Here is a 27,969-nt window from a genome sequence, read left to right as displayed (position 1 = left end):
GTATTTTCTAGTATTTTCTACTCAGTATCATCTCGGAGTCTTACAGTTCTGTTCTTATAACTATAGGACAATCACTTTATTGTACCTTTTAGTCTCATTTAGTTGTTCTCTTTGATGAGACACCAACTTCAGATGTACTCTCAATTTTGGTCTCATAGGCCACTATGGCCTCTTAGAGACGTTAATATATCATTTCATTTCTCTCTCTCTCCACAAGCTGCTCCGGACCTACCTCGCCTGAGAGGAGTTACCTCGGACCGAGGCTCCGCACTCTAGCGTGCCCGACGCCCCTGCACCCCCCACCACCACCACGGCGCCTGGTCGGCCACGATCACCTCATCAACTCCAGATCCAAGACATGCTCCACCACCATCGAGCTACCTTTCCACGTGACATAGCTGAGGGAGACCTCTCGGCCATACTCATTAGCCCCATGCTTGATATTTTGGAGAGTGGTATACCATCTACTCGGAGCTAATGCTGCTCTCATGTTTCTATGTTCTTAGTATTTCCATGATGAGTTTCCATGGACAGTTTTAACTTTTGTATCACCCAAGTGAGATAGCTATGTTTATGTTTTCTTTCTGTTTTATTTTCCATTCCATGATGAGATATGCCATGGACATTATTGTATCACTTTGGTCTCATAGGCCCACTGGGTCTTTAGTAGACGCTTAATACATCTTTCTTTCTCTCATTTTCACACTGAGAACCATGATCAAGGAGGCCAAGGTGAGAAAGGGCATGATTTTCTATTGCTTTTTGGACTTCCGCAAAGCCTTTGACACGGTCCCCCGCGATCGCCTCTTTCACCGATTACAAAAGTTGGGATTTCCAGAGCAGATCATATGGGGATTGATGGCATTATATGAGTCAATGACAGGGAAGGTAAGGGCACTGGGAGGTAATGTCTAGTATGATCACAAGCAACATTGGGGTGAAGCAAGGATGCCCTTTGTCGCTGACTTTGTTTGGCATATACATAGATGAGAGTTCATAGTTTATTGATAGACTGGGAGGGGTTGGGGCTATACTTGGAGACATGTTGGTGCATGTCCTGCTCTATGCAAATGACATTGTGCTGATGTCTAGCTTCAAAGAGGGGCAGCGGAAGCACCTGGAGGCATTGCAAGCATTCTGTGAGCAGAGGGACCTCACCGTTTTAACATTGGAAAAACAAAGGTCAGTCTTCAATACCTCATTGGTGGGACTGAGAAACATAAGATTCGCATATGTAGGGGAGACAGTGGAGATTGTGCACTCTTATGTATATCTGGGGGTCACTTTCACAGGGCCACAGTACCGGATGAGACCAGGAGCACATGCCGGTGATACATGTAAATATGTAGTTCATTAAATGCACTAATGTAGTCACTAATGATAGGCACATGTAGATACACACGAGGTAGTGATGAAGGGATGATCATCATGAAGGCTAGGTTTAAAAAGGAAAAAAAGAAGAAAAAAAAAAGACTGATGTATTTCTTTTTTCCAAAAAATGTGAATGGTTACGTATGGAGGAGTCGACATACTTCTGGGGAAATGCTATTCATGCACGTGGCGGCTGAAGGGAGCTTCAGGAAGGGTGGAGGTGGCAGCCTGGCCATGCACGTAGATGATCGAGAGTCTTCTGGTGGGGGAGGAGGCCAGAATCAAAAAAAGGGGGAAAAAGGCTAAAAAAAGAAAAAACAGGAAATGGACGTTTTTCCTGGGCGGCGCAATACAGGTGTAAAGGGGGTTCTTGATACGGGGGATTCCGTTCGTCGGGAAGGAAGAAGCAAGAGATGGGGAATGAACGATGTTTTTTGGGAGAGAAGTGTGAGATTATTCACTGAATTGGAACGACACTTGTTGTGCATGAGGAAGGTGTGTACGGGTGTTCTCATCGACCGATTTTCTGTACAATCAAGGTTTCAGGAGGAAGTGGAGAAGAGGGGATACGTGCGAAACAGGAATCAGAACATTGCTGGAGTTGGTTTTTTTGGAGAGAGTGCATCTATGAGTTACCAGCGGCCTTCAGGGAGGGGAAGAGTTGAAGAAGGTGCTTACGTGTGAGAGTTTGTGATGAGCAGCGGCCTAAGGGAATTGGCTGATTGTGCTCTTGAATGTGAATGAGGTGGAGGGTGTCATGATATGTCTCTTCCTATTCGAAGTCCTGTTTTGAAAAACTGTTGCATGAAGTCTTGACAGTACTTGATTCGTGGACCATCTGTGGAGGGTTGACTAATTCTATCAAAGCCAAACATGTTTTCCCCCCCCCCCCCCCCCCCCCCCGGAAAAACGATCCTTCTATTAGTTAATGAGAAAATGCCAGAAGGCTACAAAGCTCACCTCGCAAGGAGGGATAAAAAACACACAGTGAACACCTGAGCTCCACCCCCGTGGCTGGCCGCTCTCTGGAAGGGGCTACCTAGCAGTACATGTGGGAGGTGAGAAAAGCTAAACTGGAGGCCTATAGTGCCAAGTGACATCCTCGCCCCTCGCGATGAGGAAAGGGCCAGGCTGCCAAGTGCGGAGGAAAGCCTTGCGGCGACCTCTCATGCGATCCGAGTCGCCCTGAAGTTTCCCCCACCAGTGTCCTCTCAAGGTGTGAATGATGTCCACCCAGAGGGCCTGTATGACCTCCGCCGGTGGAGTCGCCTGGCGGTCAATGGCCTCCCTGCATCGGGCTCTCCATATGTGCCAAGCCGTCATGCTGCTGATCATCTCCCATCTGTGCCCGACCCCCTCCTGAGGGACTGCCGAAGAGAAGTCTGGCGTCGGAACCACCGCCATCGCCCTGTCAGAGACCTGGATGGTCGCGCTGCCAGGGACGTCCTCATATCCAAGGGCCGGGCCGCTGTCCGTGGCCCAAGCCACCGCACCCCACGTCATCAGCATCTCACCTGGCGAGCCTGCAAAAACCATCCTGAGAGCGCGCTGCCAGACCTGCTGTGCCTGTGGGCAATCCCATAAGCAGTGCCGCTGCGACTCCTGTGCATGGCCGCACCGAGGGCAGGACGCTGGGTGTCTGCCAAAAGCTAGCCAGGCCCCCACAGCCAGTCCTCTATGCGCTGTGAGCCAGAGAAAAAGCGTCACCTTCCGGGGCCGGAAGCTGGCCCAAAGGCGCTGCCAGAAGTCCCTAAGAAAGGCAGGGGAGAGCCCCTGTCGCCGCCAATGCTCCGCCGGGGTGCTCGCTATCCTATGCCTCTGAATCCGCCGCCCCAGCCTCGCTGTGTACTGAAAAAAGGGGATGCCTGGGCTGGTAGGGGCCGAGTAGGGATCTCGCCAAAACCACTCACCTGGATCCCACTGAAGGCGAATAAGAGGCCTGCTGTCCCAAGCCCATAATCTCCAAGAACAATCCTCCCCTATCGAGGCCGGTGAGGGGTCTACATGCCACTGTCTCTGATGAAAGCCGATCACCCGCACCCTCTGAAAGGTACAACCTTGGAGCTCATCCAAATCTAGTCGTGTCCTCTGAAGCTGGCCACCCTCTCCCACCTCGAAAGTGAGTGGGGCGACTCTCTCCGCTGTGCCGCAGACCGCTAGAAGGATCTCATGCCGAGTAAAGATGCCCATCCACTGTGGAGGTGGAGGGTCCTGTACTGGGGTCCGCCACTCCCGGGGGATGGCCACCTCAATGTCCTGTCTCATCAACTCTCTGCCCCTCATCCCACTGAGTCTCCTCTCCTGAGCCTCTAGAGGCAGCTGCTGAAAACATATCCAGTCGTCTAGGGACTGGGCTGGGCCGGAACTCAACGGGCCCCACGACACGTGAGACCGCGATCCAACCATATGGCCACTGGGAAGTCGAATCAAGGGGTTCCACACCAATGGCTGCCTCAGGCGCTCCTCATCGGTGCCCGGGGGAGACTGGAAGAGTGACGGCCTCAGGTGCGCCCAGGCCCTCAGAAGGCTAGCTGCAAAACGCTCCTCGAAGCCAAGGCCCACTCCTCTGGATCGCTGCTCTGTAAAGATCCATCTGATGCTGGGGGTCCAGGGGCCACTAAGAGAAGGAGTGCGGCTGAGCATCCTGGAAACAAGAAACTCCTTCCCACGGCTCAACGCCTGGTAGGAGGCCACGAACTACCAACTTGCCAAGCAAAGCTCGGCTTTGGCAAATAGGATCGACAATGCCCAGGCCGCCTCTCTCCCTCGGCTGAGTGATCACAGCCCATGCCACCTTGGCCCTGGCGGGCCGCCCGTCGCCACCGGACCAAAGAAAGTTCCTGATGAGCCTCTGCGGCCAATGCACGCCCGAGAGAAGGCCCAGCAAGAAGTGATGTACCACATGGTAGCAAGCAGAACCTAGTTGGCCACAACTACTCGGCCAGCCAGCGATAAACGAGCGGTACTCCAATACAGAAGCTTCTTCCGAATGCTCAGAAGAAGGGGGGCTATCTGCTGCTCCGGAGATATGTCAATGCCCACATAGCATCCCAAATAACGCACTGTAGTGCCGGGGGGCAGCCCACTGAAAACCATCAACTGGCCTCCAAGTCGGGGGGGGCATAGAACTGACCCACAACCCACACGACTTGTGCCAGTTGATCAAAGCGCCCGAAGCTCTGCAAAACCTGTCCATGGCTGAGGCGAAGCGGCGGAGGTTCTCCTCTCCTCCCTGAAGATAGACAGCAATGTCATCCGCAAACTCCGAGTCTAGGAGCTCCTCCGAGGTGCGGATGGGAAGCTGGAGGCCCCGCACACCTGTATCCTGTGCCGTCAAAAAAGTGCTCATGGCCTCCGCCACAAAAAGAAAAAGAAAGGGCTGGAACCTCTCTCCGCGCACGCCCTGTATCAGCACCTGGCTATGAGACGATGTGTAGAGTGCAGAGACCCCACAGATCCACTGAGGGGGGAAGCCCATCCTCTCCATAGTGCCTTCCAAGAAGGCCCAGTCCACCCGATCGTATGCCTTCTCGAAGTCGAGAAGGAGCACTGCCAGATCCTCCTGCCGAAATCTAGCCAAAGCCGTAGCCTCCCAGAAAGAGAAGATGTTATCCAGAATGCTCCTATCCTGGATGAAGCCTGTCTGCGTGGAGTGGATGATGTCCGGAAGGTGAGGCTGAAGCCGCCTGCTAATCGCCTTAGCTAGGACCTTGTAGGCCGTGCCTAGCAAGGTGATCGGTCTCCACTGTCTAATCTCCAGTCTGTCTCCTCCCTCTTTGGGGATCAAGTGAATCAATCCCTCTGCCATGCTGTCCGGCATGACTCCCGACTCCATAATCTCCTGGAATGCCAATCTGAAACCCCTATGTAAGAGACCCCAGTATCTCTGGAAGAAAGCCACTGAGAGACCGTCCTCTCCTGGGCATTTGCCCCGAGGTAGTGCCTGAAGAGCCTCCTCCAGTTCCGTATCCGAGAAGGGGGAGAGAAGGGAGTGCTGCAAACTGGGCCGGCACAACCGGTCTCGTGAAGCTCCAGACTGCCTCCCGAGCCTCTCTCACCCTGTCATCTGCTGGCTCAGCAGAGAGAAGATCCCTGTAAAAATCTGTGGCTATCGCCCGAACCCTGGGGGGATCCACCACAACCTGGCCATCAGCCTGCCGAAGACGCCTGAGACCCTCTCGTCTGAAGCGAGGCCCTGTCGCCTCAAAGAAATCTCGAGTCACTCTGTCTCCAGCCTGTGTCCAAAAAGAAGCCCGAGCATGGAATCGGAACTCCACCCTCCTCTCCTCGATGGATCTGATCTCAGTGCGAGCTGACTCCATCTGCTTTGAGATCCAAGGGCTCATAGGATCCCTCTCCTGGAGTCTCTGAAGGGACGCTAGACTCCTCTACAGGCTCCTCTCCTGCTCTCTGAAGGCCTCCAGGCGGTCCAGGGCAGCCTGTCTGAGCATCCGACTGATCTCCTGCAAGCCCCTGGCAAGATCGCTGGCTGCCGATCCTCTCCTGAAGTGCAGCTCCTGCCAGACCTGCTCAAATCTGGTCGCAATCTCGGGCTCCTCTATGAGGAAATCTGGAATCCAGACGCTCTGGCCCCGCTCTCCTCTCGTAGGGTCCTCGATCTGGAGAAGCACTGGAAAGTGGTCTGAAAAACGAGGAGCCTGCACCCACAGTGCCACCTCTATCACAAGCCCACTCATCAATGTAAAACCTGTCGATGCGGGAAAGGTTAATTCCTGTGGCCCGTCTATCCGAGCGCGAGAAAGATAAACTCCCCTGCATCCTGCCAAACTCCGGGAGCGTCCACGGGTCCTGGCCTCTCACCTGCAGCACTAGTTCCTCCCAGGCAGCGAGCTCCGGCCCATGAATGGTCTCCAGGCTGCCCCCCATCCTGTCCTCTGCATCCTCCAGCATGTTGCAATCCCCCCCTAGGCACCAGTGGTCTGCCAGGGGGAGGGACTGCCTAATGGTGCTCCAGAACTCGGCTCTCCCGGTCGCCCCATTAGGGGCGTAGAAGTTGAGGAAGCCAATGCGGTCTTCCCCAACCCGAAGGATGATCCACTGCGCTCGACCCTGGACCAGAGTGCCAGAGTCCACAACCCCGGATAGAAGCTGCTCACTGACTGAGATGCATACTCCACCCTGGTTCCCCTGGGAGCCATATGCCGGTGACCAAAAAGTGTGACTCCTGCCTGGCAAGATCTTCCCGCAGGTGCGGGTACGCCCGGCAGAAAGGTGGTGCTCCTGGATGAAAAGGATATCTATGGGTCCTCCAACGAGAGCCCTCTGGATCTCCTGGCGAAGTCTGCCCCGACCAATGTAGCAGCGATGTCCACCGAGACCCTGGATGTTCCATGAGAGGATCCTCATGGATGAGCTATGGCAAGTGAAGCAGCCGCCACCACTGGCTCACCCCTCTCAGCCGGCCCGGATGATCTGCCCTCCACTCTGTGAGTCTTGGGCGCCGGCTTGGAGGGAGAAGTCACTGTCTGTCCGGGTGCGGAGTCTCTCCAAAAAGAGGGTGACCTGTCTCTGTGTCCAGCCCCACTCCGCCTTCGCCCTGTCCAGGGCATAGGCATGAGACCAATCCTCTGCATATATGTATCTAAAGGTAGGCTGCACCCTCGGGGCGGCATGGAGGAGAATCAGTAGCACCGCCTCAACTGAGGTGCGGACCGGATCCACCCGCCAATCTCCTATACCAAACAAGCTCATGCGGGCTGAGTGTAATCGGGTCTGCAATAGGTCCGTGAGCCCCAAGTCACTGAAGTGGTGAGAAAACTCCAGTATCTAATCACGCAAAACTTTCTCTACAGAGTTGCAATCCCATGCTGTGTCTGGGGCAACACTGAGAGGAAAGGAGAAGGCCACCATGCTGCTCACCATTGAAGGAGAACGAGAGGGATGGCACACCACGCAAACTCGCAAGGGCGCGACCAGTGTCTCGAACGGGCCAGCATCCAACTGGAGGCACCTGAAAAAACCGTAATCCACTGGTAGCCCCATCACTCGCGGGAGCCCCCCAGGGGAGGCAGGAGAGAACTCTGTGGCGGGCGAAGCTAGGATCGCCATCTCCACCGGCCCGGAGTGGCGGTGGAACAGCCGCTGGACTGAACTCTGGCCTACCCAGCTGCGCTGCCCCGAGGCAGTGGGTGGTCTGGCGAAGTATCCTGGAGAGGCCAAGGGAGGGATGGGGGCTCGCGGAGAGGGGGGGGGAGAGCGAGGAGAGGATGGAGAGGCATCTGCCAGAGGATAGGTGTCAAGGGGGCCCGCCGGGGGAGGCGGGAGGGGGGGGCTGGGGGGGGAGAGGGGGGGGTGGAAGGGGTGCTCTCCGGGTGAGGGGAAGAGGAGCCGGGGGTCGCAGAGTGCGGCCCGGGATCCTCGGGAGTCTGCTCCAAGGAGGGGGCGGGGCCCCCTGCGGGGGGAGGCGGGAGCGGGGTCTCCACGTGGGAGGCTCCACCAGCGGCCTCAACGGGCACTGAATCTGAATCCTCGTCCATCGGGGTGGGACCTACTAGCCGCCTATCCCTGACTGGAGCATAAGTGCGGGTAGGTGCCTGTACGCCAGCCGGAGTCGCCTGTCCGCCAGCCTGTGCCGCCTGCTGGCGTCTGCGACGGTCCCTGCGGGCCGGGCGTTTCCGCCGGCGAACCTCCTGCCATCCGCCAGCCTCCTGGGTCTGCGCGGCATCCTCCGCCGCCGGGGCCTGCTCGTCAGATGATGGCGCCTGCTGTGGCGAGCCAGGGATGTCCGGTCTCTGAGGTGGATGGCCACCCCTCGGGTCTCCTGCAGGGGGTCCAGAGGTGGCATAGCGTGAAGGATGAACCCCCTTGCGGGGACAGGCGCGTGCGAGATGGCCCATCTCCCGACATGTGTAACACTGGCCGGGGAGGCCCGAATACTCCACGCGCTGTATCAGATGTCCTCCAGAAAGACAAGGGAGGAGGATCGTCTTCGGGAGGGACTCCGGTGATGGTACCACAACACGAATGGCCGGGAGTCTTGCTGCCCGAGCTATCACTGAAGCCGCTGTCTGAGGCGTCTCCACCACCTGCCCGAAAGCCTTGCCAATGGATGACAAGAGGGGCAAGTACTCCCTACGGAGTCCAGGAAAGCAGATAGTGACGGGGAAACCTGTCGGCGCCTGCTAGCGGGTCAGAAGCGGGGTCGAAACCATGAGTCCATCGCGCCAGGAACGCCCGGGATGAGCGGAGGGCAATGGGGCTCCGAGCCAGCACCATCTGAGCTGCCTGGGGGGACTCGAAATCCACCTGGTAGTAGCCACGTCCCAAAAAATCTACGCTGACGATCTTGGCGGGCACGCCAACAAGGCTGCCTTGCAGAAGGTCGCGAAGCTCTCTCCGCATCGGACAGCTACCCACTATCTTGCAGACCAAGGAGGAGGCCTCAAGAGCGGATACTGTGGAAACAAACAACTGATGATCTTCAGCTGTGAACTCCAGACGGAGACCGGAATCGGCAGGGGTAGTCGGAGCGGCTTCCATGGAGTCCTCCAGAGGGAAAAGGCCAGAAACCGGGGTCACCAACGGGAGGGACACGGCCCTGCGAGGAAAAGGAGAGGCGGAGGGTTACAGGATAGCGGGGGCGGGGCGCAGGGGGGGGAGGGGGGAGCTGAGGCGGGGGAGCTAGCGGTGGGGGGAGGGGCGAGACGGAAGGGGAGAAGAGGGAGAAGGCGGAGGGGAGGAGTCGCGCAGCGGAGGAGAAGGCAGAGGGGGTAGAGGTGGCGGGGGAGAGAAGCGAGGCGGAGGAGAGGGAGGCGAGGGGGGTGGAGAGGCGGGGGAAGGAAGCGAGGAAGAAAGTGGGGGGGGGGGGGGGGGAAATGGCGGGGGAGGAAACGTGGAAGGAGGCGGAGGAGGAGAAGGTGGGGGGGGGAAGAAGGCGGGGGAGGAAACGAGGAAGGAGGTGGGGGAGGATGCGAGGCAGAAGGCGGGGGGGAGAAGGTGAGGAAGGGTGCAAGGAAGGAGGCGGGGGAGAGGACGGAGGAGAAGACGGGGGACAGGCGGGGGGGAGAGGGGGGCGCGACGGCGAGAAGCAGCAGGAGGGGGAGAGGCGAAGCTCGCAGGCGCAGAACGTCAGTCGATCCAAAGCCAAACATGTTACTTGTCTAGGAAAAGGAATGGAACTGTGTATAGCAGGTTTAGAAGGAGTTTGGATTATGAGGATTCTGACTGCATCTGTTTTTCTTGAGTATAGTTCTGGGTTTGTTTGACTGGAGCAGCATGCCATGTTCATTGAGGGTTTGTAAATCCAGTGAGCCTGCCTGTTGAGTCCCCATTCCACCATCTTTTCTGGTATCACCGGGATCGCTAGGGGATATATAGCTCTTGCAAGACTTGAGCGACTGCTTTCACGCCCACTTCCAGGAACCGTACACCAAGAGATGGTTTTTGACACCTTAGTGACACCGGCAGTGATGTACGGGGCACTTTTTTGGGGTCCCAATCTTGGTGGAGAGGATTGGAAGAGGGTGGACGGGCTACAGGTTATAATGTATTCACATATTATCAGGAGCAACCCATCAGTGCGTCATGCCATTGTTCTAGCAGAGTTTGCAGCCTTCCTATACAGAGGGTCTACAGTTTGCAGCCTCCTCGCTGGTTATGAATCCCTATTCTAGATAGTCACATATATACAAAGGGTCTATAGTTTGAGCAGAGATAGGCTCCCCAAGCTGGCACTCGAGTCATCCCACCGCCTAGCAGAGGCAGGACACGCAGACTTGGTATGCCAAGGTCACACAATGGTTTCAGGCTTTCATGTAGACTGGTTACCTCCGTAGTGGGAGTTAGCTTTCCGAGACGAGACCCACACATCAGGAGTAGTACGTTTGTTATGTACTTGGACACTAATCTACGGATTAGAGAACTAATCCAGTGGGGTTAGGGGGCCCCAGGATTACGGATTAGCAAGCTAATACTTGGCTAGGGTTCTTGGACTGATAAAATAAGCTCAATGGCCTTTTATAGCGAGTTAGCTAGTTATGGCGTAATTATCATTATATAAATGAGAGGTTGGGTTATTATGAGACATAGTTGTGCGGATGCACCACTAACGGTCTGGCTTGGACCAGGAGATCACACATGCTCATGTCACACACATGGCGAGTACATAGGTTCGCATGTCGAAGGCCTACAGGCAGGCTTTGGTGGTATGGGACGCCAGAGTTAGACACGGGCCTACGGGATTGTGCAGGAAGCCCTAGCCTTGGCTCGGGGGAGATCGGTGGATGCCCGTCATGGTTGAGAGGTGAGCTAGCATGTTACCTCATGATTTGGTTTAGGACTAACCTTGGTTTTCAGCTGTGTTTAGGGAGATTCAGGGAAGGACTTTACAGTTCGTATCAGAGAAACCCTAGAGTAGAGGCTGAAGAGGTATGCGTGTCTAGGCGTCGTAAATGTCGGATTTCCCAGGTATGCCTCTCATCGTTTCTCTTTCTATCAAGTCAATGCTCTACAGACGTTGCACAAGGTTTTTTGTTGGAGTCAAGGATTGCACGTGTAGGCATGTGTCAGAGGAGATGCAAGGAGAGATCGTTGATTGATGTGTGCAACTGTAGCAAGTACCTGTTTTGGGGCCTGGGGCAGCTAGGAGCAGCGAAGCTAGGCAGGTCAGCCTGGGCAGCCACCAACTGCTGCCCTGTGCAGCAGGACAGAGAGAAGCAGAGGGGCGCACAGCAGAGGGAAGGCAACCAAGACTTCCCTCTGCATGGCCTGGGGCATATGATGGCCAGCCTTAGGGCAGCAAAGACTGGCTATCCTAGGCGGCTGCGTTGGGGCAACAGAGCCTAGGCAGCCAGCCGGCCAGCCAGCCAGGAGAAGCCGGCCAGCCGGCCAAGAGCAGCCAGGCTAGGCGGCTCAGCCTGGGCAGCCTCCAACTAGCGCCCTGTGTGGTAGGAAAGAGTAGAGGGGCGCACAGCAGAGGGAAGGCAGCCAGCAGGCACCACCAGCCTGAACCCTGGCACGGTGCCTAGTTGTGCAGGCAAGATGACGCATAGCAGACAGTTGTGCAGTCAGGAAAGAAAAGCATGCACAACAGATGCAAACCGCAGGCTGGCACTTTTAGGAAAAAGCAGCATCATTTTTCTGTAAGGAAAAAGAACTTTTCTTTTTATTTTTATAAGCGAGGGATTTTTTGCTGAAAAAGGGGGAAAGCTTTATTGCTTTTTTTTTCAGCAGCATTTTTATTTGGATTCAAGTCAGCCGCCCACACTTTCTCGATTGGCTTTATGGCTTCTTCTGCCGCAGCCAATCTTTCGTCACCCCCACTGGCCGGGAGAATCATCAATTTTTCTCAAGACGAGCTCACCTCTCTTCAGCACGACATTGACATTGAAGTCCAGACCACCCTTGTTGTGAGAGTTTATGGTTCCCACCCCTCTTGTTCGCAGGCCCGTTTGTGAATGGCTTCTAGCAGCTCTCCCTTCGGGGCTGATTGTGTACTTCCAGGATACTCGTTTGCTTGGTTGAGGCTTCTTCCAGGTGGACTTTCATTCTTCAGAAGCTACTTCTCAAGTTTTGGCTGGCAGCCCCTTCCCTCTTGGCCCTAGGAAGATTTTCTTCTTTCAGTACCAAGTTGGCTTTGATCCAGTGGCGGAGGATCATCGCCTTACCCCAGTCTCACTGCTGTTCCCTGCTCTTCCTCGGTCCTATTGGAAGCTTTTAGCTTCCATAGGGGCATCCTTTGGCCAGGTTCTAGAGGTACCAATCCTTCCGAGCTCTCCCGCCTCAGCTTCCACAATCGTTACCGCCACTCTTGATGGTGTACCCCGGGTCCTTGTGCTTGTTCCTGATCCATCGATTACTAACGACCACGATGGATCTCATTTCCGCCAGAGGATGGAGATTGCAAGCAGACCTGACCAATGTCGGATCTGTCGTCGACAGGGCCACATTGCTAGAGATTGTCCCAGATCGAGGGGCCATGCTAGGAGGTGGCATGGTCCTACCCATCAGATGCCTTCTGCAGTTGCCGAGACTCCAGTTGCTCCTTTGCCAAAACAAACCACACAGCGTTGGGTTGTGGCTAGGGATGGCAGGCACCCTCAGACCCCCGTACCTGCCCCTTCATCCACACCCCTTGTGGAGCACCCTAACCCTTATGCAGCTCTTGCCTCACAGGATGTTGATCCTTCTTTGTAGGATGAGGCTTTGCAGGAATATTGGTGAGGATTTTCACATGGTTGAGATGCCAACGGATAAAAGAGGTGGACATGAGGGCTTGGTGCATCCTCTTGAAAGAGCACCTTGGGAAGGTTTATACTCTCCATTCATGGCAGAGATTGTTGGCATGAGGAGGACATTTCGAGGAGACCATCCACTCTTCTTTATTCATGGTCTAACAAGAGAAGGGATGCAAGATGTATTTATGCACAGTTAGACAGATTTTATGTGGATGATTGGGTGCTTGACAGAGGGGGCCATACTTTTAATGCTACAGGCACCTCTAAATCGGATCATTGCCCAATGGTTTTATGTATTAGAGATCCAAATTGCCATGGATCAGCACCCCATGTACGCATCCCTGATCATTTGTTTTCAGATGCACAGCTATCACATCGTATGCTTGATATTTGGAGATCTCATGATTTCTCACAAGCCTCTCAAAGCCTGGCCTCTGCTCTTTGTGATATTAGTGACTTTTATCACACATGTGCCCTATCTAAGAGGCAAGAAGCCTTGGATTTAGGAAGGGCTATTAGACGTAGGCTGGCTGCCTTACAGAAAGAGCACGAAAAACATCCTCATGCTTAATGGGTTGCAGATTCTTTATGTATTGTTAGGGCAGAACTTCATCACTCTTGAGCAACGTGCGAAGTATCATTTCCATGCCCAGGAATCCTTTTGGACACAGATGGGTGGCAAATGCAACAAACATTTCTTTGCTACTCACGGCCCATCTCATGCCAGAGATAGTGTCAGGCAGTTGCAGGATTCACAGATTCACATGGAACTGTTCACTCAGATCCTCTTATGGTTAGACAGATTGCCACTAATTTCTATCGCCAAATTCTTAGTGTTGAGCCGCACTCTGATTTGAGACACAGGGCACAGAGGAAGGTTTGGAATGCATTGCCACATTTGATCATTGAGGAGATGTGTGCCCCTGTGGATGCCCCTTTTTCTATGCATGAGTTCAGTCATGCTCTTCATGCCTTACCTCATGGTAAGTGTCCATGGGAGGATGGCCTCTCCCGTGTTTTTTTCATTACTTTTTGAGATGAGATTGGGACTGAGATCACATCGGCTCTCCAAGAGATGTGGGACACAGGTTCTATGCCTTCTTCTCTCACTGAGGGGCTTATTTATCTTATTCCTAAGACTGGGGATAAGACATTGATTGGCCATTGGAGGAGTGGTAGTACTTTTCAGGGAGGAGCTTCGTGACAAAATACATCTGGTACATAGAGATGCAGATGCAAGGTACATGTGGGTCCGAGTATGCATAGAGGGGCTCCGCGAGCTATATGTGGCGGTATGTTACTTTCCCCCAGCCCACTCTAGGTTTGCACCTTCAGGAGAGTCACCCTATACGCTACTATATGATGATATCATGAGGTTTGCCAACATGGGAGACATATTACTATTTGAAGACTTTAATGCACGTACAGGCACAGAGAAGACAGAGCTGTATGATACTTAGGAGGCTATGTACCGGGAGATCATGGCAGAGGATGTAGGGTTGCAAAGATCAGCACAGGATGAGGGGGAGATTATAGATTATGGCAGGCATTTTCTCACACTCGGAAGTGCACATGGGTTGGTCATATAGAATGGCCTATCGAGATGGTAGGGATCAAATGCTCTCACACACTGGAACTATAAAGGGGGAGCGAGCACAGTGGACTACTTGATGGGATCTCCTTCATTGATACCTGATGTGCGGGGTTTCACAATTTCCAGTTCGCCCATTGGCATAGCAGCCGATCATGCATACTTGAGTTTCACACTAGTAGGTAGATCCCCGAGAGATGGACCAACCACTCATCTACCTAGGTACCCGAGATATCAGTTTACACGTGAGACACCTGGGGTTTATCGAGATGCAGTATCTGATGGCTTGTTTGCTTTAGACCTGCATAGCCCTCTGGACGAGATTACGAGAGCATTGGCAGGTGTACTACATGCATCCGCCTCATATAGTTTCCCTACACTATGATCCCTTCCACACCCCCCCCCCCCTCGCAGCACTGCCCCACAGAACAGTTGGTATGATGATGAGTGCCGTGAGACACGTGCACAGCTAAAGCGTGAGATTGCCATTGGGACTCACACACGTAGACAAGCAAGGATGATCTTTCGGCGCCTTGTGCGGAGGAAGAAACCAGCCTACCTGGGTAAGTTAGAGGAGGAGATCTGCCAGCTCTTCCTTGGGAAGGACAGCAAGAGGGCATGAAAGATGTTTCAGGAGAGACAGCCTGGTACTCCGATTACTGCACCTGAGGCATGGCATGCTTATGCTAGACAGCTATATGATGCACTAGGACAACCCCCCACCCCCCCTCCACTGGGAGCTAGACCGGCTAGCAGCACCCTTTTTACTATGCAGATAATGCTAGATGCGATAGACAAGTTACAGAACAGAGAGGCACAGGATCATGATGGGCTAGTTGGAGAGTACTTCTCATATGCGCGCAATACTTTGGCTCCGCTGATTGCACATGTGTTTAATCGTGCCATTTGTGAGGGTTTCCCGGCAAGCTGGACAGAGCATATCATTGTACCACTCTTTAAGAGTGGGGACCCCATCGTACCAGGCATCTATAGGACAATCATGATTGGTCATTACTTGGCCAACTATATGGCTCTATATTGGAGTCAGAGCTGACCCGCTGGGCACAGAGGCATGGTCGTCGAGCATAGGGACAGGCCGGCTTCAGGAGAGGATATACTACCTTGGATCACATACCGACACTTCGGGCACTTATTGAAGAGGGCAGGGCACAGAAGAGAAGGATATATTGTTGCTTTGTGGACTTTTGCAAAGCCTTCCATACCGTACCACGTGCCAAGATTATGCACAAATTGCATGACATTGAGGTACCTGAGGATATGCAGTGGGGGATATATGCTTTGTATGAGTCTCTGACAGGTAGAGTCCGAGCTCCAGGCTGACTATCTGATAAGGTGACCAGCACGATAGGGGTGAAGCAGGGATGCCCGCTATCGCCCACCCTCTTTGGACTGTACATTGATGTGGTCTCCAATTATGTAGACAGATTGGGAGGCCCAAGGGCATGCCTCGCAGGGGTGTTGATACCCATCTTGTTATATGCTGATGATATTGTTCTAATCTCAGACTCTCCGGAGGGATTACAGAGACATCTGGACGCATTACAGGCATTCTGTGCGGATAGAGATCTGACAGTGAACCTTCGAAAAACCAAGGTTATGGTGTTTAACACCACATAGGCATGGGTGATGACATCAGAGCCTCACTTCACTTTCCGAGGGGAGCCGGTTGAATACGTCAGGTCATATGTCTACTTGGGAGTTCCTTTCACACAGGATCGCGTTTCTCCCTGAAGGAGGTAGCAACAGCTACATTAGCTCGAGGGCATGCAACCTTGGGGGCACTTGAGAGGCAATGTGCACACATACAGTTTCAGGAGCCGCACACCAAATTGTGGCTATTTGATACACTTGTCACACCGACCCTCATATACAAAGCTCCAATTTGGGGGCCCAGCATACATCACAGATCTCAGAGAGCGACGGATGAGGGATGGAGGCATATGGAGAGAACATTGATAATGATGATTGCACACGTGATTCAGAGCAAATCATCGGTACCACATGAGATTGTTCGGGCTGAGCTGGGTGCCGCACCAGTAGTGACCGAGGCCCTATTCCACGCAATTACCTTTTTAAAGCGGCTATGGGAGATCCCTCAGCAGAGGTACTCCGGATTGGCATTGACCTCATCCATGCAGTTGGCAGAGGATGGAGATACTCATTGCTGGTATGCTCAGATGAGATCATGGTTTGACCTACATGGTTTGCGGATAGAGGCACTACCACCCTTTCAGTATGGATTGTCCATTTTTGGATCTCACCCTCTCAGAGCAGAACCGCGTGATTAGGATGGATATCGTCAGAGTGGATACAGAGAGGACATGGACTAGTCCCCTTAAGCCATTAGGCACGAAAATGGCTCATTACAAGAGCCATTTTCTGCACCTCTCACCAAATGATTTCATCACCCGCCTGGCAATCACATGGTATACGTTGTGCCATTGAACAGATCAGGACCTCATCACACCAGCTGCGGATTGAGACAGGGCGAGATGTGCATCAGATCTCAAATGACCGCATTTGTCAGCTATGCTACTAGGAGGTAGAGACAGAGGAGCACTACATTTGCCGATGTAAAATCTATTATGAGATCCGAGGGAGATATCACTGCCTCTTCCAAGAGGGTTTTGAGCCGTTACGCAGGGTCATGGAGTTTGAGGATCAGAGATGCCTGGGATTGTTCCTACTTGAGCTCAGGAGACACAGAGAGACCCTCTTGGCAGACAGGAGACCGAGCCATGATGTACCTAGATAGAGGATCCTGACAAATTTCTTCAGCACCAGCACCAGCAGCCCAGCCCACACACCTCCTGATACCTCTTCCATCGGGCCATCAGGGCACCAGCCACGCTCCCAGGGAGTCACCACTGATAGAGCAGTCGTCTTATGTCATGCTCATCGACCACGCCCACCAGGATCCCGACCACGACATCCTCACCATCGCCAGATCAAAGCCATTATTGCTCGGCATCGGAGGCGCCTACCTCGCTTCTATGACCTCTCCATTCTAGGCAGCCCCACGGCGGAGATATTTGATCTGAGGAGAGGGCAGCTCGGCATCCTCACCATCACTAGATCAGAGCCATTATTGCTCAGCATTGGAGGCGCCTACCTCGCTTCTACGACCTCTCCATTCTAGACAGCCCCATGGCGGAGATATTTGATCTGAGGAGAGGGCAGCACTTCAACTGATCAGCATACATGGATCTACTTGATATACATTTTCCAATATTTTCTACTCAGTATCATCTAGGAGTCTTACTTACAGTTCTTATAACTGTAAGACAGCCAGTTTATTGTACTTTTCAATTTCATTTGGCTGTTCTCTTTGATGAGACACCGACTTCAGATGTACTCTCGGTTTTGGTCTCATAGGCCATTATGGCCTCTTAGAGACGTTAATATATCATTTCATTTCATTTCATTTTCATTTTCTCTCTCTCTCTCACACACACACTCATATACATGACAATTAATCAAGAAAATATGTCAATAAATCATTTAAAATGCATTTCTGTTAACTTGGCAAGTGAGGGATGGACATCACTGAAAGACAATAATGATCTGGGAAGTAAGGCTCACCGAGAGGCAAGTAGGTCCAACATGAGATGTTAGGTTCTGCTTCATGATACCGCCATTTCGGAACTCATCACTAGCAGTGATGATCCAGAAGCCAACGGCTGGTTGCATACTGATCCATCCATGCACCCTATTTTCCCTATTGTCCAAGGAGTACTGGTACTTATCATCAACCTGTAGTAGGAGCTAATTGTCACAAAGCACACGCAAACTGGTACTATATATGAGGAGATTTCATGAAGACAATGTTTTTAGGAGTAACATTTTAGCAGGCATGTAACAAAAGAGTAAGGAGTGGTTGGTTGTCATTGGTGTCACAATCTTACCTCTCCTCTTAAATCAAAGTGTCTTGGGTTTTTCAGTATGACAGCTTCCGGGTAAGAAAGCTGCTCGCAACAACCGGGCATGCGATCATCTGGAGAAGGCATAACCCTCTGCTTATTGTCTGCAATCGCCATGTAATGGAATCTACCAAAAAAAAAAATGTTTAGCAAAGATTGAAAAATTAAGTGATACCACATCCACATGAAATGAGCAGAGTTATTGAAAGTCTCATTTCTTGCAAAAAAATGTGCAGAGTTATTAGAGATGACAATTTGGTATAAATATTTTCCCAAGACCGCGATTAAGCCAAAGACACTTCCATCTAGGAGAACCATGTACTGTCACTGCTTTATTCAGACACCAGGTTACTTGGGAACACACATCCCATGCATTCAAGATGGCAGCTTCAGGTGTTATAACATGTCACATGCCTCAGCTCCATGACTTAGATGCATGTGCCTGCTAGGCTACCAATTAGGGTTAGGTTTGGGCTATCATTATGATTAGGGTTTTGCAAAAGAAGTTTTTGAGCCCTAATCTATAAAGGACAAAAGAGGCTATGTGTGAATGCAATTGTTATGTGCAAGACATGCACTGGCTGATCTCAGAGCTAGTCCTTAAGAGGCAACAAGATAAAGAACCAGATAGGAGCATATTTTGGAGCATGACTCGCTAGACTTGGCAAGCGATTGACTGGTGGTGGACAAGGGACTCCTGTCGGCTGCAAGGACATCTGTCGGCTGCAGCAGTCTTGTCGAGGACCTGGCCGACCAGCAGTTGGCCAGTCCACTTGTTCACTCCAAGGGTTATAAAAGGCAAACATGCTCATCATTTTAAGGCATTCAGTCCAGCCAGGACTGGGTCATGATTTTAGGCTTAGACTAGGTTACACACATTTTCCTAAAGGCAGCCATGGCTGCAGAATCTGTACTACCTTTTTGTACTATAAGAATATACTGAAAACTCAGCTATCTCTCTCTCTCTTCTGCATGCGTTTTGCATCAGCATGTTCCAAGATGTGTTTAGGGCTGAAAGAAGACTCCCAGAGAGTCCGCATGTAACATTGGTAAACACTGATTCATTCACGAATGAAGGTGCATAGGTCCAAGGCACAGGACAGTGCACAAGTACGAGGCCCAAGGCAAGGAACACACGACATGGAAGAATTCCCAAGAGGTTGGTTGGTGGTGTTCCACAAAGCCCAAGGGAATGGCAGCCCTATGAATCGGGAGCCACTTGGGGCACACCAGGAAAGGCTTTCAAGCAACGGTTCAAGGGGAGGTTGATCCTCCAAGGGGTGGAGTGAGAGTGCCAGACACAATACTCAGGAAAGAGGACCAGAGAGTGTTCAGGGACAGGGCAAGAATGGAAAGTGGACTGGATGGAACATATGCATAGATCTTCATCAAAGTTAGAGTGGATTTGGAGACCCCGCTGGGTGTTCAGTGAAAAAGTTGCCAGAAAGGGAAGGATGACAGGGGAATAGAGAATGGAATGATGACAGTCATCCAAGAACACAGATTGGAATCCCATCATCAAGTTTAGCAGAGGGGGATGTCATGTGCAAGACATGCACTGGTTGATCTCAGAGCTAGTCCTGAAGAGGCAACAAGATAAAGAACCAGATAGGAGATTTTGGAGCATGAGTTGCTAGACTTGGCAAGCGATTGACTAGTGGTGGACGAGGGACTCTTGTCAGCTACAAGGACTGTTACATGCATTGAGCTTGATCGTGACAACACACAACAGGGCCTTCTTTATACCTTTATGTGGTGAGAATCTTTAGCATCCAATTTAGAGAATAGAGAGACAGAAGAGAATGAGAATGTAGAAGACGACACAGTATTGGGTCCTAATACCCACTAAAAGCCCCCCCTGCAAGCAAGAGTATTTGCTTATATTATTCTTTGGAGAATGTTGTACAATGCTTGAGAAACAAGCAATATGAATGCCCAAACGCAAGGGCGACGAAGACTGTACATCGGCTAAGTATCCACCTAGTCCGAGGCTCTGCTGAAGACTCTTCAGGCCACTAATGCAAGTCCAGATAGCTGTAGGACTGCACATATGCTGGTTGTATGTGAAGAGGAGCTCCCTTATAGCCTGGAGTCGACTGGATCCTAACTTGCTTCTGCACTTTATGCTGAATACGGTAATACCTGAATAAATGATGTGGGACTGAGGTCATGTTTTTATACCACCTCCTGACTGCAGTTGGCTGCCTGTAGGGGCTGTCGGCCTGCACACATATTCCCACGACTGAATGATACCAGTGGCTGCATTGAATGCCTGGTCAGGTGCTGAAAATGCCTCGTCAGCTGTGGTAAAAAGCCCACGACTGGCAATAAAGCCTAGTCGGCTGTTGTACACACCAGTCGGCTGCCCAAACTGTTGGTCAGGCTGTATGCCTGGTTGGTTGCTGGCCGACTGGCCACATAAGATACCAAAGGGGCTGGCCGACTGCTTGTCAAGGGCTTGGTTACCCTTAGCAAGGCTAGCCCATGTTGGGCTGCCTTGGGGCTGGCCTTAGGGCTGGCCCCTTTCTATGTGCAATGCTCTAACAATGCCTACTCATGCAACTAAGGCTATGGCAAACACCTAAATGCTTCTGTATGATGCTTTCTCCAAGTGGGTTAAGAGGACTAACTAACATCTAACTAACCTCTAAGGCTCAGAGACTGACCTACGTAGCTCGTGTCTGACTGTCCCTGGACGACTGAGGGCTCACAATGGGGTCACATCCTGAAAAAGGTTCTACTTTTGTACAAATGCTGCACTGATGATCATGCAGCATGCTAGTGTGTCATTGTGTACCCCAATGCAGGGTGCACGTGCCTTAACTTGGCGGCAAGTTCAGGGCTTCCAGAAAGAACTCTTCATCCAGCCAAAGTGCTTCATGGGTTGCGCAGTCTTTAAACTTCGTGTAGAACTGTCGTATTCTTCGACCAGAACCATGCTTCCATCTATGGAGGAGAATTTGCTCTAGGCTCTATGACTTCAGCTTCATCTATCATATCTGGTTGTTGCTCTTCTGATATATCTTCCAATGCTGGACCTACATATGGCTTCAACCAAGAAACATGAAAGATATTATGCATAGTCCAACTTTCCGGCAACTTTAACTTTAAAGAGACATCACTTAACTTTTGAATGACTGGAAATGGGCCGAAACTTTGGAATGATAGTTTGGGACAATGCTTGCCCACTTTCTTTAGCCATTGTTTCATGATGCAGAGATATACCCAATCCCCTACATTAAAGTTGACATCTCGCCTGCATTTGTTGGCTTGCCAAGTATATGCTTCCTGAGCCTTGGCAATGCGCTCTAAAGGAGCTAAAGAAGCTCAGCTGAAACAGTTAGGGTTTCATGTGGGAGACACACACAGAGAAGAAGGGAGAGAGAGACATATGGGGATAAGTCAACTCACAAAGTATATGAGTGTGTGACTCCCCTATCACACATGTATATTTGCTCTAGTGCACATAGTGCACTTAGTACATTAAAAGTACTAAGTGCACTATGTACTATAAAACTTATGGGCTTGTACACACTATAAGGGTGGGCATAATGCCTTTACCCCAACAACCTCCCACTTAAAGGCAATGTGCCCTTAAGTGAAGGAAAAGAAAAAATCAGCATGTACATGATAATATACAAGGCCATATCAAGGCTGAAACTGGCCTCATCCAATGCCCATCAAGTGTCTGCAGTGAGCAAACCGCTCTGGAGGCAAACTCTTTGTCAACAGATCAGCCGGGTTGTCATCCGTATGAATCTTGACAAGCTGAATCAGCTTGTCCTCTATCACCTCTCTGATGAAGTGATACTTCACATCCACATGCTTCGTCTTTGCATGAAAGACAGGGTTCTTTGCCAATTGGATGGCACTCTGACTGTCACAATGCAACAATGGAACATCCCCTGTATAACCCAAATCAACCACTAACCGAGATAGCCATAATGCCTCCTTGCAAGCCTCTGTTGGCTGCAATATACTCGGCCTCTGTATAGTAGATAAGGCAGTGCACTTCTGCATCCTGGATATCCATGACACAGCACCTCCTGTGAATGTAAACACATAACAGGTAGTAGACTTCCGGTTATCTGGATGACCGGCATAATCCGAATCCGTGTAACCATGCACTAATGCATCCTGTTTGCCAAAGCAAATGCACATATCTTGTGTGCCCTTCAGGTATCTCATGACACCTTTCACTGCTTCCCAATGCTTCTTGCCAAGGTTGGCCATGTATCTAGTAACCACTCCCACTGCAAATGCAATGTACGGCCTGGTAGCAACCATGGCATACATGAGACTGCCACAAGCTGAAGCATATGGAATCTTGGCCATATCAGCCCTGTCACTATCCGACTGTGGGCTGTCCATAGCACTGAGTTTCACATATGGAGGCAAAGGAGTACTAGTCTTCTTCCCCCCCTCCATATTGAACCTCTGCAAAACTTTGCCAATGTATTCCTTATGAGACAAATACAACACATGCTGATTTCTGTCCCGAAGTATCCGCATACCCACAATGTGATTTGCATCACCCAAATCCTTCATATCAAAGGTCTGATGCAGCCTCTTCTTCAAGGCATCCATCTCTTTACGAGATTTCCCGGCAATCAACATATCATCAACATACAAGATGAGAATCAATAGACTGCCATCCCAAGCTTTCTTGGTGTATAAGCAGTGATCTATGTCACTCCTCCTGAAATCCTGGGATTTCATGAATGTATCAAATTTATGATACCATTCCCTTGGTGCCTGTTTGAGCCCATAAAGACTCTTTTTCAGCTTGCATACAAGCTTCTCCTTTCCATTCACTGCATAACCCTCTGGCTGTTGCATATATATCTCCTCATGGAGATCACCATGAAGAAAAGCAGTCTTCACATCCATCTGAATCAAATCCAGATCATCATGAGCAACCAAAGCTAATACAACAGTGTGGTCATTTTGACCACTAGAGAGAAGATCTCATCAAAGTCCACACCATATTCCTGCTTGAAGCCCTTAGCCACTAACCTGGCTTTGTATCTTGGCTTTGCATCAGGTGCAACTTTGAGCCTGTAAACCCACTTGCATGGCAAAACCTTCTTGCCTGTAGGCAAATGCACCAACTTCCATGTTCCATTTTTGTGCAGAGAATCCATCTCTGACTTCATAGCACGCTCCCAAAGAGCCTTGTCTGCCCTCTGTAAAGCCTCCTTATAACAAGAGGGCTCCCCACAGTCAGTGAGCATCAAGCAATCAACCCCTGGAACAAACCTGTCAGGGGGTCTGGAGGGTCTTGTGGACCTCCTTACCCAATGATCATCATTTGCAGGTTGCTGTCCAGCCTGCATATCACCTATTGGTGGCTCCTGTTCCATGCCATAAGGTTGAAAGATCATGCCCGGTATCTCCTCTAACTGTGGGATATCCATAGGGATATCTTCTGCCATCTCTGGCTGTCCATTTGGACCATTTTCAGCACCATTTAAGGGCTGGTTTTGTTGCTGTAATGGCTGATTTACAGCCCTTGGTTGTTGTCCATGATGTCCATCATCATCAAAGATGACTCTGCCAGGCTCCTGTTGCCTTGCAGGCTCCTTATACATGCATGTTTCATCAAAAATGACATCATTGCTGCGTATAATCTTTCTATTCACTGGATCCCAAAGTCTATACCCCATTTCACCTCTGTCACCATATCCTAGGAATATGCATTTGTGAGACTTAGGATCAAGTTTGGTGCGTATTTCCCTGCGTATGTGCACGTACGCAACGCAACCAAACACTCTCAAGTGCTTGTAGGACGGAGGCTTCCCTGTCCATACTTCCTCTGGCACTTTCCCACCAAGCCTCGTGGTAGGTGACCTGTTTATAAGATGAACGGCTGTCATAACAGCTTCAGCCCAAAAACCATGAGGTAACGCAGCATGTGACAACATAGAACAAACCTTCTCCTGAATGGTCCTGTTCATCCTCTCTGCTGTCCCGTTTTGTGGAGGATCATAAGGAGCAGAGAGCTCCCTCTTGATGCCTTTAGCATCACAAAAGTCCTGAAACTGTTTGGACATATACTCTCCACCATTGTCGGAACGCAAAGCCTTCAGTGTTTTGCCAGTTTGATTCTCAACATGAGCAACAAACTTCTCAAACACTCAGAATGTATCACTCTTCAAACGAAGAGGATAAACCCACACCTTGCGTGTGGCATCATCAATAAAAGACACACAATATTTTGCCCCTCCCAAAGAAAACTGTGGCATCTCACATACATCTGTATGCACAAGCTCTAACTGAGCATCTTTCTGTCCAAGAGCTTTCTTGTGGGGGCACTGGAGTTGCCTGCCATATATACAATGCTCACAAAACTGAAAACTTGAGAACTTTAGGGAAGGCAAGTAACCAAAACGAGACAATTGCTCCATTCCTTTGACACTCATGTGTCCCAACCGGCTATGCAACATAGAGATTTCCGGCAGCTCGGTTGAATTTACATTAGCATGGTGACAAACACCAGCATGCATGAAGTAAAGAGTGTCCACCTTAGAGCCTCTGGCAACAACCAGTGAGCCCTTACTAATCTTCCACTTTCCACTACCAAATGTGGTAACATAACCAGCATCATCAAGCTGTCTAGTAGAAAACAGGTTCTTCTTGATCTCAGGCACATGCCTGACATCATGGAGCATAAGCTGTGAGCCATCTGAAAACACAAGCCTCACATCACCTCTGCCAAGAATCTGGCATGCATGGTTGTCACCCAAATAAACTACTTCTTCATTGCCAGCAGTATATCTGACAAACAGGTCTCTGCAACCTGTGACATGAAAGGAGGCACCTGAATCAATGATCCATGAGTGCATACCATGACCATCTCCTGCATGGAGTGAATGGGCATCAAGTGAAGACATGAATAGGACTTCATCCTCACTGTCACCTGCATGTGACACATTGACTTCTTCAATCTTGACTCCACTTTTGCCCTTTGGCTTTGCATCTTTGGCTTCATCTTTGTCTTTGTCTTTGCCTTTGCCCTTTTCCTTTTGATCATTCTTCCATTTGTAGCATTGCTTTTTGAAATGTCCCTTCTTGCCACAATAATGGCATTCCAAGTCCTTTTTGGAGCGGGACTTGCTCCTTCCCCGTTCTTGGCTTTTACCCCTTTGCTGGGATCTCCCACGTGCATTCATTGCATTGGACTTTCCAACAGAGTTGTTCTTCCTGTTCATCTCCTCTTGAAGGAGAGCACCCTCCACATCTGCATATGACAGCATAGCATTTGAATTGCTGGTGGCTGTCCTGAATGTGTCCCAACTCTCTGGCAAAGTGCATAAGAGAAAGGTGGCTTTGAACTCATCGTCCATTGCCAACTTTTGATTGATGACCTGGCTGACAACACCATTAAACTCATTTAGATGGGCTGTCATAGACACCTCTTCCTTCATTTGAAGACCTATGAGTTTATTCAACCAATACACTTTGCTTGAGGAACTTTGCTGGGCATACAAGTCCTGCAATCTTTACCACATTCCCCAAGCTGTCTTCTCTTCACGTATGCTGAAAAGTAAAGAGTCTGACACAGACAACATGATGGTGGATCTTGCCAGCTCATCCATATCTTCCCATTCTTCAGCAGTAAGAGAAGCGGGCATTACACCCCTTTCTTTGATGGGCTTGTGCTGCTTCTTCTCGAGCAACACATTATAGCACTGGGTTTGCCAAATGTCATAATTATGTGAGCCTTCAAGCTTCTTGATGTGAAGCAATGAAGAGCTCTCACCTGTGGTTGCCATAGCAATATGCAACCTTTGACACAGTCAATGCCTGACTCCCTGCAAGATGTGCAAACACTGCACCAAAGCACACAAAGTGCTCACAATTGTTCTCCCAAAGTTTATCTCCCACTGCGGAAGCACGAATGCAACTCTCCTCCCACTGAATGTGATAAAATCACCAAAATCTGGTTGCTGCAGATTTATGACAGCACCTTAGATGTGCTCTGTTCCCCTTCCAAAATATTGTACAACAGTACTAAGTGCTCACCAATGATGTACCAAATCTGTACCGGCAAGTACAGCAGCTGAAAATGAGCCTTTTCCTCACTCAAATCAATGTACAGCCATGCCAAAACTTGTACAAAGTTGTACCAAATCTGTACCAACAAGTACAGTAGCAATAAATGCTCTCCTGGCTGTCCAAATGAGTGAAAATCAGACCTTGACAGTCCCCACCACTGCATACAACAGTCCCGGACAGAAATTGGGCAAAAGCCCCTTGACTGCAAGTGGATTTCTGAGGGTTCAAGGCATAAAAGTCTTCCTTGCTGGTTTGCCAAGCTCAACAAACACAGAATCTTGAAAGGCCCCTTGATTCAAGATCAATTTCTGATCATGAATGGTACATTAATGCACATGAAGGCATCCAGAGTCTTCACAATGCTTCCCCCTGGCCACATATACATCCAATACATAAAAGCCCCTTGATTTACTGGCACATTGAGTGCTTGACAGGCATCAACACATTGCCCAAAGCATCAAATGCCAGTGCCTGCATGCAAAACAACCCAATTGGCACAAAAGCCCTTTGATTTGCACTCCAATTTCTTGCAATTTAGCCCCGAATGTGAGATTACTCACATCATACAGCATGTATGAATGCCCAATGGCACAATTACATCAAAAGCCCCAAATGTTAACACCCAATTTCCTGCCAATTGACCCGGAATGTGACCAATGTCACCCAATGTTGCCAATTGTGCTCAAATCTGAGCCATTAGGACCTGTACCTGCTCAATTGATGATAATGGACATGCAAATCCCAAAATTGAAGCAAATACCTTTGAAATTTCTGATTTCTGTTGCAGAAAAAGGGGGGGGGGGGGGGGGGGGGGGGGGCGTCGTATTTGCTAACTCGTGTGCTGATGCTACTGCTGCTGTGCAGGTGGGCAGTAGCTGAGGAGCTCTGCAGCGATCACGCCATGGCGGCCTCATCAGCGGCGTCGGGTTTCTTGCAGGGCTCATGCGTGCTCCAGGTGGAGCGCGGGTGCGCGCGGGTGACCTGCCGCAACGAGGGCATCCACCCCAAGTTCTACGGGCAAGCGGAGGTTTTCTGTAACGGGGAGCTGGTGATGACGACGGGCGGGACGCAGCCCAAGTACGTGGTGGATGTGTGGTCGGGCGCTTAGTACATTAAAAGTACTAAGTGTACTATGTACTATAAAACTTATGGGCTTGTACACACTATAAGGGTGGGCATAATGCCTTTACCCCAACACGCTCCTTAACGGACTCCATGATTTCCGAGAATGTCTCGGTGGTTTTATTGGCCTCAAGGGATGGTGACACTTGTCTCATCAAAAGAGATGAGAAACGGCGACCAAATGCTACCTCATACGGCATCCGGCCAATACTCGATGAGTGAGTATCGTTGAGGATCACCTGAACCAAAGGAAGATACTATCCCCATTTCGACTGCTAGTCATGGCAGTATGATTTGAGAATGTCAAAGGCCAATTGATATATTTATGTTTGGCCATCTGTTTGAGGATGGAATGTGCTGGACAACTGCAACTTGGTCCCAAAATTGTCAAACAACGCTCTCCAAAAATGGGAGGTAAATTTTGGCTCTATATTTGATGTGATAGTCCACGGCAAACCACCAATGGGGTACCAAAACCGAATGAACAAGCGAGCTATGTCCTCAGTTGTGGCTGTCTGCTTGCATGGAATGAGCATGCAAAACTTACTGAATCTGTCAACAATTATCATACACTGTGTGTTTCTAGATCCAACTGAGGCAAGAAGAGGGCCTACGAAGTCCATACTGATATCGTGAAAGGGTCCCTCAAGAATAGGCAAAGGCTGAAGTAAACCCGCCTATTTGTTATGAG

At 50.5% G+C, this 27,969-nt stretch overlaps 1 protein-coding gene across 3 annotated transcripts in view; it reads right to left on the bottom strand.

Annotated features, from left to right (window-relative positions):
* The window catches only part of LOC147618551 (uncharacterized), a 213,023-nt gene that overhangs the window by 164,629 nt on the left and 20,425 nt on the right, over positions 1-27,969 (bottom strand). For all 3 annotated transcript variants that reach the window (XM_086775008.1, XM_086775006.1, XM_086775007.1), the window contains 2 exons: positions 18,084-18,225; positions 17,761-17,931 (listed from right to left, as the gene is read on the bottom strand). In XM_086775008.1, coding sequence (XP_086631134.1) covers positions 17,761-17,931; positions 18,084-18,225 — 313 coding nt within the window. The remainder of the gene's footprint in view (positions 1-17,760; positions 17,932-18,083; positions 18,226-27,969) is intronic.

Source organism: Cibotium barometz, chromosome 35, assembly GCF_041138505.1.
Source record: "Cibotium barometz isolate CiBa-2024 chromosome 35, ASM4113850v1, whole genome shotgun sequence".
Taxonomy (NCBI): Eukaryota; Viridiplantae; Streptophyta; class Polypodiopsida; order Cyatheales; family Cibotiaceae; genus Cibotium; species Cibotium barometz.
This window is presented reverse-complemented; position numbering and strand designations above follow the sequence as displayed.